The 16,003-nt window shown below is 46.5% G+C and overlaps 3 protein-coding genes across 5 annotated transcripts; 2 read left to right on the top strand and 1 right to left on the bottom strand.

The window, feature by feature from the left end:
- Positions 1–250: 250 nt before the first annotated feature.
- pif1 (PIF1 5'-to-3' DNA helicase homolog (S. cerevisiae)) lies at positions 251–7,836 on the top strand. Its single transcript, XM_076020988.1, has 13 exons — positions 251–385; positions 611–1,176; positions 1,297–1,420; positions 1,855–1,980; positions 2,496–2,649; positions 3,167–3,281; positions 3,402–3,508; positions 3,734–3,873; positions 4,558–4,664; positions 4,761–4,848; positions 5,606–5,751; positions 6,884–7,075; positions 7,180–7,836. The coding sequence occupies exons 2-13, from the start codon at positions 619–621 to the stop codon at positions 7,222–7,224; spliced, it is 1,902 nt and encodes a 633-aa protein (XP_075877103.1). The 5' UTR covers positions 251–385; positions 611–618; the 3' UTR covers positions 7,225–7,836.
- Positions 7,837–10,229: 2,393 nt separating this feature from the next.
- Positions 10,230–11,643, bottom strand: LOC142884966 (cytochrome b-c1 complex subunit 6, mitochondrial-like). Of its 3 annotated transcripts, none has more exons than XM_076020985.1 (4): positions 11,489–11,643; positions 11,101–11,166; positions 10,694–10,855; positions 10,230–10,604 (listed from the first exon to the last, which is right to left on the bottom strand). In XM_076020985.1, exons 1-4 carry the CDS (start codon positions 11,534–11,536, stop codon positions 10,572–10,574), a joined length of 309 nt encoding a protein of 102 aa, XP_075877100.1. In that variant the 5' UTR covers positions 11,537–11,643; the 3' UTR covers positions 10,230–10,571. The 3 variants fall into 3 exon arrangements, with proteins under 3 accessions (XP_075877100.1, XP_075877101.1, XP_075877102.1); XM_076020986.1 differs by having other exon boundaries at positions 11,104–11,166; XM_076020987.1 differs by having other exon boundaries at positions 11,101–11,163; positions 11,489–11,635.
- Positions 11,644–11,762: 119 nt separating this feature from the next.
- On the top strand, positions 11,763–15,800 carry nsun4 (NOP2/Sun RNA methyltransferase 4). Its single transcript, XM_076020984.1, has 8 exons — positions 11,763–11,915; positions 12,377–12,596; positions 12,687–12,825; positions 12,905–13,059; positions 13,150–13,310; positions 13,443–13,567; positions 13,649–13,781; positions 13,909–15,800. Exons 1-8 carry the CDS (start codon positions 11,823–11,825, stop codon positions 14,050–14,052), a joined length of 1,170 nt encoding a protein of 389 aa, XP_075877099.1. The 5' UTR covers positions 11,763–11,822; the 3' UTR covers positions 14,053–15,800.
- Positions 15,801–16,003: the final 203 nt, after the last annotated feature.

Raw genomic sequence — 16,003 nt, 5'->3', positions numbered from 1 at the left:
TAAGTTAACACATGATAATCAAGACATTTCAATGAAACAAAAGAAGAATGGCACGTTAGATTTAGACTACGACACAGACGAGTCGACTTCTTTCCTTCGCTCCTTTACAGTCACTTGGGTTTCACATATGTATGACGTCATTGGGAGAACCAATGGTTGGGCGGTATTGCTGCAGGGACCGCCCTTGACTACTCTCATTGGTCCTCGTGTTAAATGTCCTCTCCCTGATTGGCCAGAAGAGGCGCTCAGCCATTGGTTGAGTTCATGCTCTGGCTATTTTGAAAACTGCTGCTGCTGCCTGAGGTGGCGTCTGAAAACCAAAGATCTGCCGTCCACCGACTCACTGCAGGAGCAAGATTGCAACGTAATTATCAAGCGAAAAGAGGTACAAATAGAAGATGAAGATTTCCTGTGTCAAACGTTGACGTTTAATCGTCAAGTTTAATGTCTACGTTTAGCGGTGTTTCCGTGTTTGTGTGGTTTAAAAGGACCGCAGCTGAGCTTTAACAGTCGTCCCGCATGCGTGAAACAGCCTAATGTTGTTTGTGCATCTGTCTCTGGAGATGTGTGAAATGTTGATATTGATCGTATTTCCACTTTTGTTTCCCAGCTTCCGGGATGTCTACCGGAGAGGATGGCGCCCAGCTGCAGTGCTGTGTGACGGTGGAGCAGCTCAACTCCTCCGGACAGGCCACCCGCCGGCAGGTCATCCGGAAGGCCACCGTCATCCTCGGCCGCAACGAGTTCCAGGAGATGCTGCTGCGGCTCCACGACGGGAAAATCCCTCAGAACTACCGACTGAAGGACTTCCAGCTCTTCACCAAGTTCGTCCGTGAGGGCAAGTGCACCGTGAAGTTCATCCCTGAGAACACGCAACTGCTGATGTCCAACTGCCCTCCGGACCAGCTGAGTCTCTTCCTGCGGACCCTGAGCATCAAACACCAGGCCGGCAAGAGCAGCAAGGCCACGAGCGAGCGGGAGAAGCTGAAGGCCTGCCTGCCGCGCAGCTTCGAGGCCATCAGTCCGCTGCAGCAGAAGGATATCCAGAAGGTCAATGAACTGAGGGGCAAAGTGACGGCACCCAAAGGCCTGGCAGACCGCACCAACAGGGGCGGCGCGGTGGCGGGAGCAGGGCAGCAGGTCAAAAGGTCGAGGAGCGAAGCCAACTTCAGCCCGGTGAGCTGACTGATCGCAACTCATCAGAGCATTTTTGTGGTGATGCTGTGATACGCAAGGTCATCCTGTGACGCAAGATCAGCTGACCTTGCTTCACAGGATGTGTGTTGATTGTTTCAGGTGAAGGCCAACCCCACCAAGAAGCCCATTCTGTCTCTGCCCACACGGAGGCTGAATAAAGCGCAGGCGGCTGTTCTGAGCGCTGTGCTGAGCGGCAAGAATGTGTTCTTCACTGGGAGCGCAGGTAAACGTGCTAACAGTCCGCACATTTATGGCCAGTTCTGCATAGGGGTGTGTGGTTTCTAACGCACACCAATAAGTTGTGGGTTCGATTCCCAGCCTGGAGCCTTTCAGTGTGGAGTTTGCATGTTCTCCCTGCGTCTGCGTGGGTTCTCTCCAGGTTCTCCGGCTTCCTCCCAAACTCCAAAAACATGCATGAGAGGCGAATTGGAAACTCTAAATTGACTGTAGGTGTGTGTGTGAGAGCAAATGCTTGTTTGTCTCTATGTGGCCCTGTGATGAACTGCCTTCACCCTATATGACAGCTGGAATAGGCTCCAGCAGACCCCCACAACTCTTGAGTGCAGGAGGAAGCGGGTATTGAAAATGGATGGATGGACTTTATTACAGGATCTAATGTAAAAGGTGTCTTTGGCTTGTTTTAATGTGTCTCTGCAGGCACAGGGAAGTCCTTCCTGCTGAAGAGGATCATAGGATCTCTGCCTCCTAAGAGCACCTTTGCCACAGCCAGCACTGGAGTAGCTGCATGTCACATCGGAGGGACGACGCTGCACAGTTTTGCTGGTCAGCCATTTATATAAATGTGTCCCTGTATCGCTCATAATCAGTGTTGAGTAATTAGTTCTGTTAGTAATTAGTTTTTTTTTTTGCCCCATAACAAGTCCAATAATTGGTGACTTTGCAGGCTTCATAGTCAGACAATTCTGAGGGATGGCGGATGATGCATGTGCTGTTTAAAAAAATCTATAGTAGCACGTTGTCAACTCATTTCCCTGCTCCAAATAAATTCTTTGAGTTGTCATTTGGCTTTAAAATCAAACTCACTCTCATTCGCACTCTCTCAAAAACAGCATCATTACAGCAGCTTTTAATCTCTGAGAGTCGTGTTGGAAAAGAGTAGCAAGTCATCATGCCTGAATAAATATGTGGTGATTTTTTTTTTTTAATGTCGTGCGTCATTAAACTGCTTGAACAAACGGTGAGCGAACAGCTTCAGCAGGGGCGTACTTACATGCTTACACCCCCCCCCCCACCCTCCTTCACTTCCACTGATCCTATCTGCTGCGCAACCCCTCCAGGTATTGGCTCTGGCTCTGCCCCACTGCAGCAGTGCATTGAGATGGCTCAGAGGCCCAGGGTGCTGCAGCACTGGACCAGCTGCCAGCACCTCATCATTGACGAGGTGTCCATGGTGGAGGCCCAGTTTTTTGACAAGCTGGAATCTGTGGCCCGGTGAGCTGAGATTTTAAGATAAACTTCAATGCTGAACCTGTTGGAATTGTAGCAGAGCAGAAGGCACGCGGAGAAATGGGGATATAAAATTGCCAGATTAATACAATGTTCGGCTGATGTGTATGCTTGTACTTTTAGATTGAGACTGCAGTTTTAAGAGGACTTGTGTGTAAAAAAAATTTCACATCTGAGGGTATTGAAAGCAAAATAGTCCAAACAATGTTGAATTATAAAAACCTAGTACTCTGAGCAGTAGATTATGTAGACATGTGGTGGCGCTATGTGGCCACTTCCTCACAAGTTATTTAGCTCTTTTTGGAAATATGAATGCTAATTAATGAATACACAAATACATTGTTTTTTACATGTTTTTTATCTAAATAGAGAATGTGTGTTTTGTTAATCTATTTTATTCTAAACAATGTGAATCAAAGGACAATGGCGACGTCAAAATGATGATGAATGATTCCAGAGTTATTGAAGTTCTAATCTGGTTTGATGTCTGTAACTAATCAAGGTCGGTGAGGAGGTCTACGGCGCCTTTTGGAGGCATTCAGCTCATTGTTTGTGGGGACTTCCTCCAGCTGCCGCCCGTCTCCAAGGGAAAGGAAAAAGCCAGCTTCTGTTTCCAGGTAAGACGGTCGACGTTTGTTTTGTGTCTTTGCTTCTTTCTGAAGCCACAAAGTGTTGTGTTTAAGCAACCTTAACACACACAGTCTGCTTTTGTCTTTATGTCTTTTTTTTTTTCCCAGGCCCGTTGTTGGCGTAAGGTCATCCAGCTCAATCTGGAGTTGACAGAAGTGCGGAGGCAAACAGACCAATCCTTCATCTCCCTCCTGCAGGCAGTGAGGGTGGGCAGGTAAAACAAAAGCAGCAGATAATTTTTCCAATAATTTTAATGTCAAGACTTAAGATGTGTTGATGGAACTCAGTGCACACAATATTTACTCTAACAGCATGATGCCTTGTCTTGTCTTTTTGTGTGTTCCATTAATGCATTCACTGTTGCCGGCTTTTCGGTCGAAGCTGACAATTTTTCAATTTACTGTACATTTGTATACTGTGTATTTGACGCTGTTGTCAGGGTGACGGCGGAAGTGACTGCTAAGCTACTGCAGAGCGCTTACCACCAGATCGAGAGGGACGGTATTCTGGCAACCAGGCTGTGCACACACAAAGATGACGTTGAGCTCACCAATGAGAACAAGCTACAGCAGCTGCCAGGTGAGGTGTCGTCTGTTTGTTTGGTTTGGATTCCAGGTGGCGTCTCACCCGGATCCAAGTGAAACCCTGCAGCGCTATCAACTCGCAGCCGGTACATGTTCTTCAGCCTTAGATGGGTGCAGATTGTTTTCTGAGACCTGAGATCAACTGTGCTGGTCAACTTTGGTTTATGTGACTCTGATAAGGAACTGGGTTGTGTATTTGACCTATTTCATAGCAGCTAGATTGACCTCCACCCACATCATGCAAAATTTCACCAATAGTCTGTGCTGCTAGCCTATCAACACACTCTCTGCAAAGAGAAAAGTTCATCTCTTCTTGTTGCACTTTTCAGAACTTGCACAGTTCTGAAAATCAGCCTTTTGTGGTGTCACAAAGGTTATGGCTTGCTCCGGTTAGTGACCATACCCCCAGCTTGGTGTTGGCTCAACCCTCCCGACACCAACTTGTTGTAACCTTCCAAAAATGTGCAAGACTCAACAAGGCTTCAGTTGTAGCACGAAGCTAAAACTGGGAGTTTGCTGTAAACAGAGGGTTAAATATGTTGCTTTCTGAAGATCTAGAGATCGTTTTAGTGTAATTAATCCTGCATGGCTGTTCCACTAAAGTTTAAAAAAAAAAAAATACTGATAATGCTTACAAAGAAATAACATTTACCCTTTCACATTTTCATGTTGTTTTCAGGGTCTGCACGCGTGTTCGAGGCCCTGGACAGTGATCCTGCTCTGGTCAGGACGATAGACACTCACAGCCCCGTTGGCAGAATTATTCAACTCAAAGTGGGAGCTCAGGTACTTTGTGCGCGCATGACTATGCATTTGCATGAAAGATTTCTGTTCTGACGTGCGTCACTGATGGCTGCTTCGGTGGTCTCCGCTCCTCCGAAGGTCATGCTGACAAAGAACCTGGATGTTGCTCGGGGTCTGGTGAATGGAGCGCGTGGGGTTGTGGTGGATTTTGAGTCCGGCAAACACGGTATTTGTTGGTTGAATAATTTACTTAAGCCCTCGATTTAGAAATGTTTGCTCAAAAAACCCAGATGGGATTGAAATTTACTTCTGCAGTGTTCGGACAAATGCAATTCAGTGCTTGAGAGGAAATGTGGGAAATGAACTCCATCACCGTTTTGTCTGAGTGAGATGATAAAATCGTAAACCGCTCATATTTATTTCATGCACAATAAATATAGACGCTGCAGTCAGATGCATAGCCTGATATGGAAAAAAAATAGTTTGGTAGACTCCCACTCCAGTATAAGGCAAAGTAAAATATACATAAAATATTATATTGTAATGAATTATTAATAAATATAATATTTTTCTCTTGATGTGTCTTTATTAAATCCTATATATGTCATATAAAGTGTTTACCAACCTTTCACCTTCGCTAGCCTGCTCTCAGCCATGCAACCACCATTCTAGTAAAGCAACAATTGGAAAAGTTGACATCTAGTGAACTTTAAGGAGTGACAGAAAATGCAGTCACAAAATGGATTGGCTCTGCTTAAAAAACAGCTCTGCGCAGTGCTGCTGCCATACAAGGTTGCACTGAACGGCATCTACTAGCATGTGAAACATCAATGGACAATCTTTGATTAGAGAGGTTTCAATCTCGCTGCTGAACATGTGAGATTTTTGCTGCATCTTTTGTCTGGCAGGCAGATTCGTCCGTCCTGGCAAATAGATTTTGTGTTTTCAGTACGCAAACTCTTTTCCTTGCTCGCCCACCCCAGGACATCCTCGTGTGCGTTTCCTGTGCGGCGTCACTGAGGTGCTGAAGCCCGAGCGCTGGGTGTTCAAATCTGGTGGTGGGATCCACCTGAGTCGCCAGCAGCTGCCCCTCAAACTGGCCTGGGCCATCTCCATCCACAAGAGCCAGGTGAGCCAGTGGCAATGTGCACCATGCTTCCTGTCTGTGTGTTACACTGCAGCTGCGTGGTGTCAAAAATAATTTAATCACAGACGATGAATCATCTGCAGCTATTTCTATTTAACTGGCCAGACTGTACTGCATGTCGTGCCTCCTTAGGGGTAAAAGCGGGTTGAAGCAAGCTGCTGCTCATCCTATACTTTTTACTTTAGGATGACACCTGAGTTTTTATCTTCACAAACCTTTTAGGTCTACTGATTATTTTGTGTTTTTCCGTTTCAATCCTTTCTTCTTTACATTTGTCTGCATGATGCTAATTATTTGGCCGTTGCTTGAAATGAGATTGATTTCGAGGAGGTTTTAATTAGATCCCAAGGTGTTAATTAAATTGACTATGGCTGCGAAGCGCAGAAATTGAATCTATTTGATTTCACCTGAAATGTTTTCGTTGCCATGGCGATTTCATTAACTCTGATAACCGCCTCTGAAGTCAACAGCAATGTGTTTAGAACAGCCACAAGATGACACCGGTCTGTTACTGTCTGTTGCTTTTGTCCCACTTGACTCATTGTGCAGTGTATTGTAAAAAAAAAAAAAAATGCTATTCCTTCATCATTTGGAGTGATAACCTTTTTGCAACTGGATGTCACCGGGTCTGGCTGCAGGTTGTGTGTGGGAATCGTCTCTAGTCTCGCCCCGGTCTTTGGGTCCTGCCTCCTGCCACCCACCTGCGCTCGATCCAATCACAGCCCTCACCAATCTCTCCACATTCTCGCCAGTGGCTCCCTCACCGCGCTTTAATCCACAGCTCGCACTCTGAAATTGGATTGAGAGCAGTTAAATTTCCCTCCTGGCCAACCGAGTTCATTGGTCTCGTCCAACATCACCGTCATCGCTGTTCAATCGTCAGCTGTGAGTCACGAGTGGGTCCGTGTTGACGACAGCAGGGTGCTGAGGGGTCTCTCTCACTGGGCCACACGTATGAAATTAACAGTTTTAGATCAACGTAATGACACTGCTGAAATCAGTGACCCAGTCTATGCCATGATCTCCTCATATTTCTGAGCTTTCTTGGTGGCGGAGGGCAAGAGGGGCAGGCAGCCACCGGAGCTTGACGCCGGGATTCCTGTCGTTTTATTAGGGGATGACGCTGGACTGTGTGGAAATCTCTCTGGCACGTGTGTTTGAGAGCGGCCAGGCGTACGTCGCTCTGTCTCGGGCTCGGAGCCTGGAGGGTCTTCGGGTCATGGACTTTGACCCTCACGTGGTCCGGGCTGACCCGGACGTTCTTGTCTACTACAAAAAGCTGAGGAAGGAGAGGCTGCTCATGCAGGTGAGTGCACAGATCTTCTTCCTGGACGCGTTTGTGTTTTCAAAAGGTGCAGGAGACTCCTGGGAATATCTGTAACATGCCTCTGTCCACTCTGCCCCCTGCAGGCCTCCATGGATGATTTTGTTGGCAACAAAGAAAACTCTTGGTGAGGAGATTTTTTTGTCCTCAGTCTTTGTGCACCGTGTGCATGTTATCACACCAAGAAGATCATGATCATGTTTTTTTTGCCCTTTTTTTTCAAGGACAATCAGAGAGATTTTTTTTATTTTATTTTCTTATCAATTGAAATACTGGTTACCGTCGCTGCTGAGCTAGTGAGTGTTGAGACACTGCCATCTACTGGTCAACTTTTTACCGTGTTTTTTTTAACATTCTTTTTATTATGCTTCGACTTTTAATTTATTATCATGTAGACAAATAAAGTTTGTCTTTTTTTCCACTTGAATCTTATACCATCATTGCCCCACACACAAATCAACACAAGAACTTAATGCCTGTCTTTTTTTTTTTCTTTTTATATTTAAGCTGTCAAAATGATTTCTCCCTGTTTTGTACGGCGTCATTGTCTCAAAGGCTTTAAAAGATCCCAGATTGTCTGAAAGAACCTTTAAAAGACAGAAGTGGCAATAACTGCCAGAATGGCTCCCCGTGGCCTTCGAACAGTGACACTGTTTTAAGTGGGAAGCCTCATTAAATATTTAAAACCTGAATTATCTTGCAGTCATGTAGTCCTCAATGCACCAATAAAGTCGTGGTTTTCATCTGTATGTCTCAGACTGATGGGGCTTACTCACATGGTGGTTCAGCTGAGAACTTAATTAACACTGGGGAACAATTAAAAAAAAAAAAACAACAACTCTGAGTTAGATTTTTATGCTGATTAAAACTAAAATTAGCATGCAGATCCCAAAATTGCAGCCATTTTCTTTCTAGCACGTCATGTTTTTTTTCCTCCACAGCTTACCCTCCAGATAAGCAAAATTCCACTGATTAGCTGTAGTGAGACTTGCCGGCTGATTACGATTGAACTACAGCTATAGGACTATTACAGCTACGTGGAAACTTGTTTGTGCAGTCACAATGGAGACAGTGTGGTGAGGTGTGTGCAGCTCCCAATAGGTCAGTACTATCAATATCTGGGGAACATCAGTGCATTTGTCAAACAAGCATATTGTAAAGTAAAACTTGGTGATCAAGACGAGCCGTGGGTCCCTCACAAAGTGTGTAAGCAGTGTGTTGAGTTTACGGCTGTGGGACCAAAGCAACACGTGAAAAGTTGGCATTTGGTATCCCCATGGTTTGCAGAGAGCAAAAAGGTCATTGCACAGACTGTTACTTCTATTTAGCGAAAACATCAGGATTTTGACAAGAAAAATAAAAGTAAGATAGAATATCCTGATCTACCATCAGCTATAAGACCAATGCCTCATTCAGCTGAAATTCTTAACTACTTGCACACAATTATAATTACAGTCGCCATATCTTTCATAAAAAACACAATGCTAAACATTGAAAAACTGATCAGTTTTGGGTTCCGCACCCAGAAATCAGTTAAAAAACAGCTGTCAGACCTAACTCAATAAAAACTGTGTTCCCCACCCAGTGTTGTGATTTTAACTCCTTGGTGGCAAGACTCCGAGGGTGGATGAGATCCGCCCGAGTACCTCAAGTCTCTGGATGTGCAGGGACTGTCGTGGCTGACACGTCTCTGTAACATCGCGTGGTGGTCGGGAACAGTGCCTCTGGACTGGCAGACCGGGGTGGTGGTTCCTCTTTTTAAAAAGGGGGACAGGACGGTGTGCTCTAATTATAGAGGGATCACACTCCTCAGCCTCCCCGGTAAAGTCTATTCCAGGGTGCTGGAGAGGAGGATACGGCCGATAGTCGAGCCTCGGATTCAGGAGGAACAGTGCGGGTTCCGTCCAGGTCGTGGAACACTGGACCAGCTCCATACTCTCCGCCGGGTGCTCGAGGGCTCATGGGAGTTCGCCCAACCAGTCTAAATGTGTTTTGTGGATCTGGAGAAGGCGTTCGACCGTGTCCCTCGACGCATCCTGTGGGAGGTGCTCCAGGAGTATGGGGTCCGGGGCCCTCTGTTAAGGGCCGTGCGGTCCATGTATGATCGGAGCAGGAGTCTGGTTCGCATTGCCGGCAATAAGTCAGACTTGTTCCCAGTGCGTGTTGGACTCCGGCAGGGCTGCCCTTTGTCACCGGTTCTGTTCATCATTTTCATGGACAGAATTTCTAGGCGCAGCCAGGGGCCGGAGGGAGTCTGATTCGGGAACCACGATTGATTTTTGCAGATGATGTGGTCATGCTGGCTTCATCGAGCCAGGACCTCCAGCGTGCGCTGGGGTGGTTTGCAGCCGAGTGTGAAGCAGCTGGGATGAAAATCAGCACCTCCAAGTCCAAGGCCATGGTCCTCTCCGGTCGGTGGGGAGATCCTGCCTCAGGTGGAGGAGTTCAAGTATCTCGGGGTCTTGTTCAGGGGAGGGGAGGATGGAGCGTGAGATCGACAGGCGGATCGGTGCGGCGGCTGCAGTGATGCAGTCGCTGTACCGGTCCGTCGTGGTGAAGAAGGAGCTAAGCCGAAAGGCGAGGCTCTCGATTTACCGGTCGATCTACGTTCCCACCCTCACCTATGGTCACGAGCTTTGGGTAGTGACCGAAAGAACAAGATCGCGAATACAAGCGGCAGAAATGAGTTTCCTCTGCAGGGTGGCTGGGCGTACCCTGAGGGATAGGGTGAGAAGCTCGGCCACCCGGGAGGAGCTCGGAGTAGAGCCGCTGCTCCTCCGCATCGAGAGGGGCCAGCTGAGGTGGCTCGGGCATCTGTTCCGGATGCCTCCTGGACGCCTCCCTGGGCAGGTGTTCCGGGCATGTCCCACCGGGAGGAGACCTCGGGGAAGACCCAGGACACGCTGGAGGGACTATGTCTCCCGGCTGGCCTGGGAACGCCTTGGGGTCCCACCGGATGAGCTGGAGGAGGTGACAGGGGCCAGGGAGGTCTGGGCATCTCTGCTGAGGCTGCTGCCCCCCGCGACCCGACCCCGGATAATGCGGCAGAAGAAGAAGAAGATGTTGTGATTTTTGTCAGGAGAAAGATTTGGGATGAACCCTAAAGAATTGTATTCACACAACTTCACACGACTGCTGGTGGAAAGCAAAAATATCTTTATTTCTCCAAGACACTGAACCCAGAACACTGAGATTAATTGGAAGTTACCTGAGGAGCGTTGCTTTATCATCTGACCACAGTGAGAGCTTCAAGCATTTCTGTACACAACCTCCAACAATGCAGAAGCTTTCGACACACAAGCAGTAGCTCTTCATTGTAAAGGTAGCCTTTAAGTCTGCTGTGCTTACAGAAAGGGTGGTGTGAACATTAATTTACAACAAAACGGGAGAAAAATAAACTGAACAGCTCTGATTATTTTACAATTATTTTTTTAGCAGTCACTTTACAGTTGCATATTGCAATTTGTGGTGAAGGAGGTCATTTGACATTGTGGAACAGCTTGTGTGACACCTGCAAAACATAAGAATATAAACATCAGCATATGGACAAGAAGAGAACAAAAAAAAATTAAAATTAAGCTGCTGCAGGCATGTACGTACACAGTGATCTCGAGCATGCAGGAAGTCAAAGAGTTCTTCCGTGCAGTCCTCCTCGGTGCTGGACCTGGAGCTGACGCGGGCCTCACACAACTCCAGACGCTCCTTCGTGTGCACACAGTGTGCAGTCTCCTCACACTTGACCCGTATCGTGTCGATGGGATCCTGAGGAACAGCGAGCAGATGAATCCATATCCGTGCAGTACAACTCCACCCTTGCAGTTATAGATGGCACAGGTCGGTCTTATGACAACAGTGTTTTGTTTTTGTTTCTTTGTTGTTGTTTTTTAATATCTAACATCTAACAATCTGTTTTCCAGAATTAAAGCTGGCATTAACGCATATAAAACAAGTGATTTAAGTTGTTGTATATAAATGTCAAGATAAATTATTTTAAACCGCAAACTTGCCACCATATCTTCTTCTTCCTCCTCTTCCTCCTCTTCTTCTTGCTCTTCCTCAGCGGCGTCTTCCTCCTGAAAAATGAGCATATCATCAAGGACACATTATTCAACTTCATGACATTAAGTTATGGTGGAGGCAAGAGCCATGCTCTCGAATCAAACAGACAGACAGACAATATCAAGGTGACTGGCCTATGTACGATTTTTGTTACACAATTGGTTGTGATCGACATCGAACTGCTATAAAATGAATGAGGTAGTAGAAGTTGGCGAGCGCTGACACCGACCACCGACGAACTCCAAAACCGGTTGATACGGGCGACTCGCCCGAAGTCAAGTCTCTCAACTTGGCCAAATACAAAAACACAAGCAATGTTCCCGTCACTTGTCTCACCTCGTCGTCGGGGTCACCGTATGTCAACATCTTCTTCTCAAAAACCATGGTTATGGTGATGAAATACAGCAAATAAGCCTGAGAAAGGACGAAAGTCGGAGCTCGGCAGCAGCACGGCGTCGCCTGGAGGACGTGAGGTCGGTCAATACGCAGGAAACGATGAGAAAGGAAACCGGATAAAGTTTTCTATTGGTCAAACAAGATGAATGGCGTATCTGTAGCCCAATCACAATGCTTAGGATTTGTGCGAGGTCCGTCCTTCTAGCCGTGCAGGCGGAACTTTTGTTTGGGTTGACGGCTCGACGACGAGCGGAATAAGTGGTTGCACGGCAAGATGGCACTCTTCCTGGACAGCAGGCTGCTGCTGAGGAAAGTCAAAGATTTAAGGTGTTTCACGCCCAGGAGAAACCGAATGAAAGAAAAATGGGTCAGTTTCCATCGCCAGCTACTGATTGAAGTTGATCGTTATTTAAATTATCGGTGAATGTGTTGAATAATTTTAAAGCTTGGTTGCTGAAACAACAGTAACAACACACATAGATGTTCCAAAAAGTGGTGTTTGTATTTTGACAAAGACATTTTGATTGTGTTGTTGTTCTGCATGATGTCTTTAGTTGGGATTTCTTTTTTTTTGTTCAAATATTGTTTTAAATATTTTTGGTGATGCCATGTGAGTCACTGACTCTTAAGTCCACATTTTCTTTTTTTTTTTCCCCTACAATGAGCTTGTACAAATGACACCCTTCTCTTATTGTCTGCATTGTTCATCTCGTGTAGCATTGCAACATTGAGGAGACACTGCTTGAAGTAAACATCGAATAGCTTGAATAAAACTTTATCACTGTGTTTTATGTCTGATTTGGGGATTAATATCCACTCTTTGCACAGGCTGCCACTCGTGCCAAACAACCTCCCACCACCTTGGCCCTGCAGCACTTTGACGCAACCTACAGTGTCCAGTTGGGAGAGCTGTGGCCATCGGTCAGATCAGCCATGTTGTCGGAGAGGAAATACGGAGCCTTGTTCAACAATTTCACCCAAGATGACGTTGTGGCTGAACTCGAAGCTCAGGGATGCAGAGATTTTGTCACTGATACAGAAGCAGAGGGTAAGTGGACCTACCCTGTGCAAGAGGAATTGCAAGATGTGGAATTTGGCATGTCTGAAAGCTAGAGTGACCTTCTCCCCACCTCTGCAGCCCAGCCACAGAACGCAGCCGCTGAGGAGGCTTCAACAGGCAATAGTGGACATCAGCAGGTGTCTTCTCCTCCTTTCAGCTCTAACATGAGATGCTTAGTGTTTCCCAGAGGTGACCTCACTAGGTTCAAGCCAGCAAGGTGAGCTTATCTGTGAACATCTTAGGCCTGTGCTCTTCCAAGTGTATATTCTTGCTCAAATTTCCCTCAACCACCCAAGGCCGGACAGAAAGGGTTTGTTGGGTTACTACCTGATGGATGCTGCGTCTGTGCTGCCGTGTGTCGCTCTGGATGTCCAAGAAGGTCACAATGTGCTGGACCTGTGTGCCGCTCCAGGAGGGAAAACCTTGGCTCTGCTTCAGTCCAACGCCATTGGTGAGAGTGTTCGTCCCCTTTGTCAGTTTTCATTGTACATCCGTCTCTCCTTTAATTCTGTCATCAGATTTTTTTTTGTTTGAACCAAAGGTTTTCTGTGCGTGAATGATTCCTCTGTGTCGCGAACGATGCGGCTGAAACGAGTCCTCCACAGCTACGTCCCCAAGCAGTTCCTGTCCGATGAAAAGCTGCGCGTCACCTCCTTTGATGGCACCAAGTGGGGGGAAATTGAGAGGGACACTTTTGACAGAGTAAGCCAGCGTCACATGGTCAAGCTTTTGAAACTGAAAGTAAAGATTAGAAGATTTTTTCATTATAAGAAATGCAACATTCGGCAAAATGCAAACACTGTCTTTGAACCCATTTTTATTTAACAAATTCAGGTCCTTGTTGATGTCCCCTGCACCACAGACAGACATTCCCTCATTGAGAATGACAACAATATATTCAGTAAGAACCGCAGCGGTGAGAGACGGCAGCTGCCTCAGCTGCAGCTGGAGCTGCTGATGTAAGTCTGCTGCCATCAGCCATTCTCCTCCGCTTACTTAACTCTATTATTTTATACAAACTAAACATGTTTCCCCTGCAGGGCGGGCGTCCAGGCTTCGTGTCCTGGTGGTGTGATAGTTTATTCCACATGCACGCTGTCTCGCAGTCAGAACCAGAGTGTGGTGGAGCAGGCGGTCCACTTGGCTAAAGAGAAGCACGGCATCCGTCTCCAGGTCAGACGCACGCACGGTGACGCACTCAAATAGTAGCCTCTGTTCTGAAGCCTCTTCATTTCTTTCTAAACTCGACAGTACCAGAAATAATGAGCAAAAACTTTCATCCATTCATGCCCACATTCAGGTTGTTGACCTGCAACCCCTCGCACACATGTTCAGGAAAACATTTCACTTTGCGTCCGACCTCCAACTGGGTGAGATGGTCATCCCACACTTGGCAGCAAACTTTGGGCCCATCTACACATGCAAGCTGAGGAGGATAACATAGGCCGCGGACTCTGACGTGTCTTTGTCTGGAGGTTTGAAAGTGAGCAGTGTCACTGCTTTTGGACTATCTAGCTGCACATCGGTGTGAAAATCAGCTTTACGGACGCTTTTCAACACGGGATGCAAACTGAGACGGATTTTCATTGTGAAAGGATGTTAAGAATCCACCTGAAGGACCCTGAGCATAAGAACTGTAAAGAATTTTGTTTTATATTATTTGTATTGGACTTTATCATCACTTAGGAATTATGAGTTAATGGCCTTTGTCACCGTTCCAGTGTTCATTTTTTTGGTCATTGGAGTTTTAATTTTTCCCTGTAGGTGACAGAAAATATCTTATATGTTGTTTGTCCACTAGAGGGCATTGAATGCAAAAATCTCTTCTCTTCTCTGCACTGTGTGTGTGTGTGTGTGTGTGTGTGTGTGTGTGTGTGTCATTATAGATATTCACATATTTCCATCAGCTCTACCTGCTTCCCTTAACTCTCCAGTGAAAATGGCTCTGGCTTGTTCTATGGTTATTCATCAGGTTTGATGGCTTTGCCTAATAACGCGATATGTGGCTGTGTAGTAGAAAGAGTGGGGGTGGCGGCATAATGAACAGCCAGGTAATGACTTATGTCCCCATTTTGCTTCTCATGTCCTGACTCTGCCAGAGTTGCATTATCATAGGCGGGGATTGACTCCCGCGTTTGCATTGACATCACTCAGAGGTGAAATGTTTTTTCTCTTATCGCCGGCTAATGGAGGCGGAGTGGCGCCTCTTTCTCTTTCCATAACACTGCCGATGACCCTTTATGTTGTCCTGGCCGGGCAATGTAGCGTGAAAAAGGTGTGTGTGTGTGTGTGTGTGTGTGTGTGTGTGTGTGTGTGTGTGTGTGTGTGTGTGTGTGTGTGTGTGTGTGTGTGTGTCTCTCTCTCTCTCTCTCTCTAACGAGTCCACCATACACATCCCACTGCCATTAAGCCGCTCCGACCGCAGGAGCCCGCTCCCATCCCCGTGTGCGCCGGGACGGACGGCAGCCATGCGGCTCCCAGATGAACATTAAAGAGGCAGCAGAGAGCTAAAATGGGACGCCTCGGCCCCCGTCTTGCCCCTCCGCATTTTTATTCCACAGATGAGTGCAGATAATTTTCTGTGCGATTGTGAGTGATTACTGTATTACTGCGGCAAAAGGGGGATGTATCTGGGAATGCAGAGGGAATTAATGACACATAAAAACTATTTTTGTATTGACTGCTTTCGTCTCCAGGGGCCCCGAGTGCGTCCTCGCACATCTTGTGATTACCTAAACGTATTGTAAATATGTGTTTCCTATGGGCCCCTCCATAAATTTACATGTTTTAACACTCAGGAGACGGCAGACGGTTAGAGATGAGTTACTCTCCACTCTGCCTCTTTATGGCCGTCTGCTTTATTATTGAATTAGCCAATGAACCGCTGTGCGTTTGTGTCCCTGTGCGTAAAGCCTGTGTTAGGGAGACGTATGCTGTGTATTAAAAAGATGAATCTTCTGGATTTGACTGCACAAGCAAGCGCGCCGCTGTCGTGTGTCCATATGTAATTTATGTGCTGCTTTCGCCTGCTAATAAACATGCTGAACACTGTCCCGGGGGTCACGCTGTCACCTCCTGCCACACAAGAGCTGTTGAATGAACTTCAGCTGGGACCTTGTGGTAGGTTATTATATGATGTGGAAGGACAAGGAGCTCCTGCTGTATCGTAAAATATTCCTTTTAAATTTCGTTCGGAAACAAAAACTGTCAATTTTTTAGTCAGAGCCTATAAGCAGAGGGATTTTCTTGCATCGTTATTTTATGCATGGCTGCGCTGCACCGCTGGAGTCCAGGATGAAAAATTTAGACTTTAAATTGGAAAAATATGGAACCTTTATACGATAATTAACAATCAATATTTGACCATGTCTTTAATAGTTATGTAAATGCAGCAT

Source organism: Nelusetta ayraudi, unplaced genomic scaffold, assembly GCF_046127955.1.
Source record: "Nelusetta ayraudi isolate G7.1 ecotype Tasmania unplaced genomic scaffold, CSIRO-AGI_Nayr_v1 ptg000011l, whole genome shotgun sequence".
NCBI lineage: Eukaryota > Metazoa > Chordata > Actinopteri > Tetraodontiformes > Monacanthidae > Nelusetta > Nelusetta ayraudi.
This window is presented reverse-complemented; position numbering and strand designations above follow the sequence as displayed.

Bases quoted from the DNA above. Each gene is read 5' to 3' on its own strand.
- nsun4 (XM_076020984.1), top strand. From the start codon at position 11,823: ATGGCACTCTTCCTGGACAGCAGGCTGCTGCTGAGGAAAGTCAAAGAT. The intron at 13,060-13,149 runs GTGAGAGTGTTC...TTTGAACCAAAG, and splicing joins GCTTCAGTCCAACGCCATTG to GTTTTCTGTGCGTGAATGAT. The intron at 13,782-13,908 runs GTCAGACGCACG...GCCCACATTCAG, and splicing joins AGCACGGCATCCGTCTCCAG to GTTGTTGACCTGCAACCCCT.
- pif1 (XM_076020988.1), top strand. From the start codon at position 619: ATGTCTACCGGAGAGGATGGCGCCCAGCTGCAGTGCTGTGTGACGGTG. The intron at 3,282-3,401 runs GTAAGACGGTCG...TTTTTTTCCCAG, and splicing joins AAGCCAGCTTCTGTTTCCAG to GCCCGTTGTTGGCGTAAGGT. The intron at 7,076-7,179 runs GTGAGTGCACAG...TGCCCCCTGCAG, and splicing joins AGGAGAGGCTGCTCATGCAG to GCCTCCATGGATGATTTTGT.
- LOC142884966 (XM_076020985.1), bottom strand. From the start codon at position 11,536: ATGGTTTTTGAGAAGAAGATGTTGACATACGGTGACCCCGACGACGAG. The intron at 11,167-11,488 runs GTGAGACAAGTG...CTCATTTTTCAG, and splicing joins ACGGTGACCCCGACGACGAG to GAGGAAGACGCCGCTGAGGA. The intron at 10,605-10,693 runs GTACGTACATGC...TATGTTTTGCAG, and splicing joins TGCATGCTCGAGATCACTGT to GTGTCACACAAGCTGTTCCA.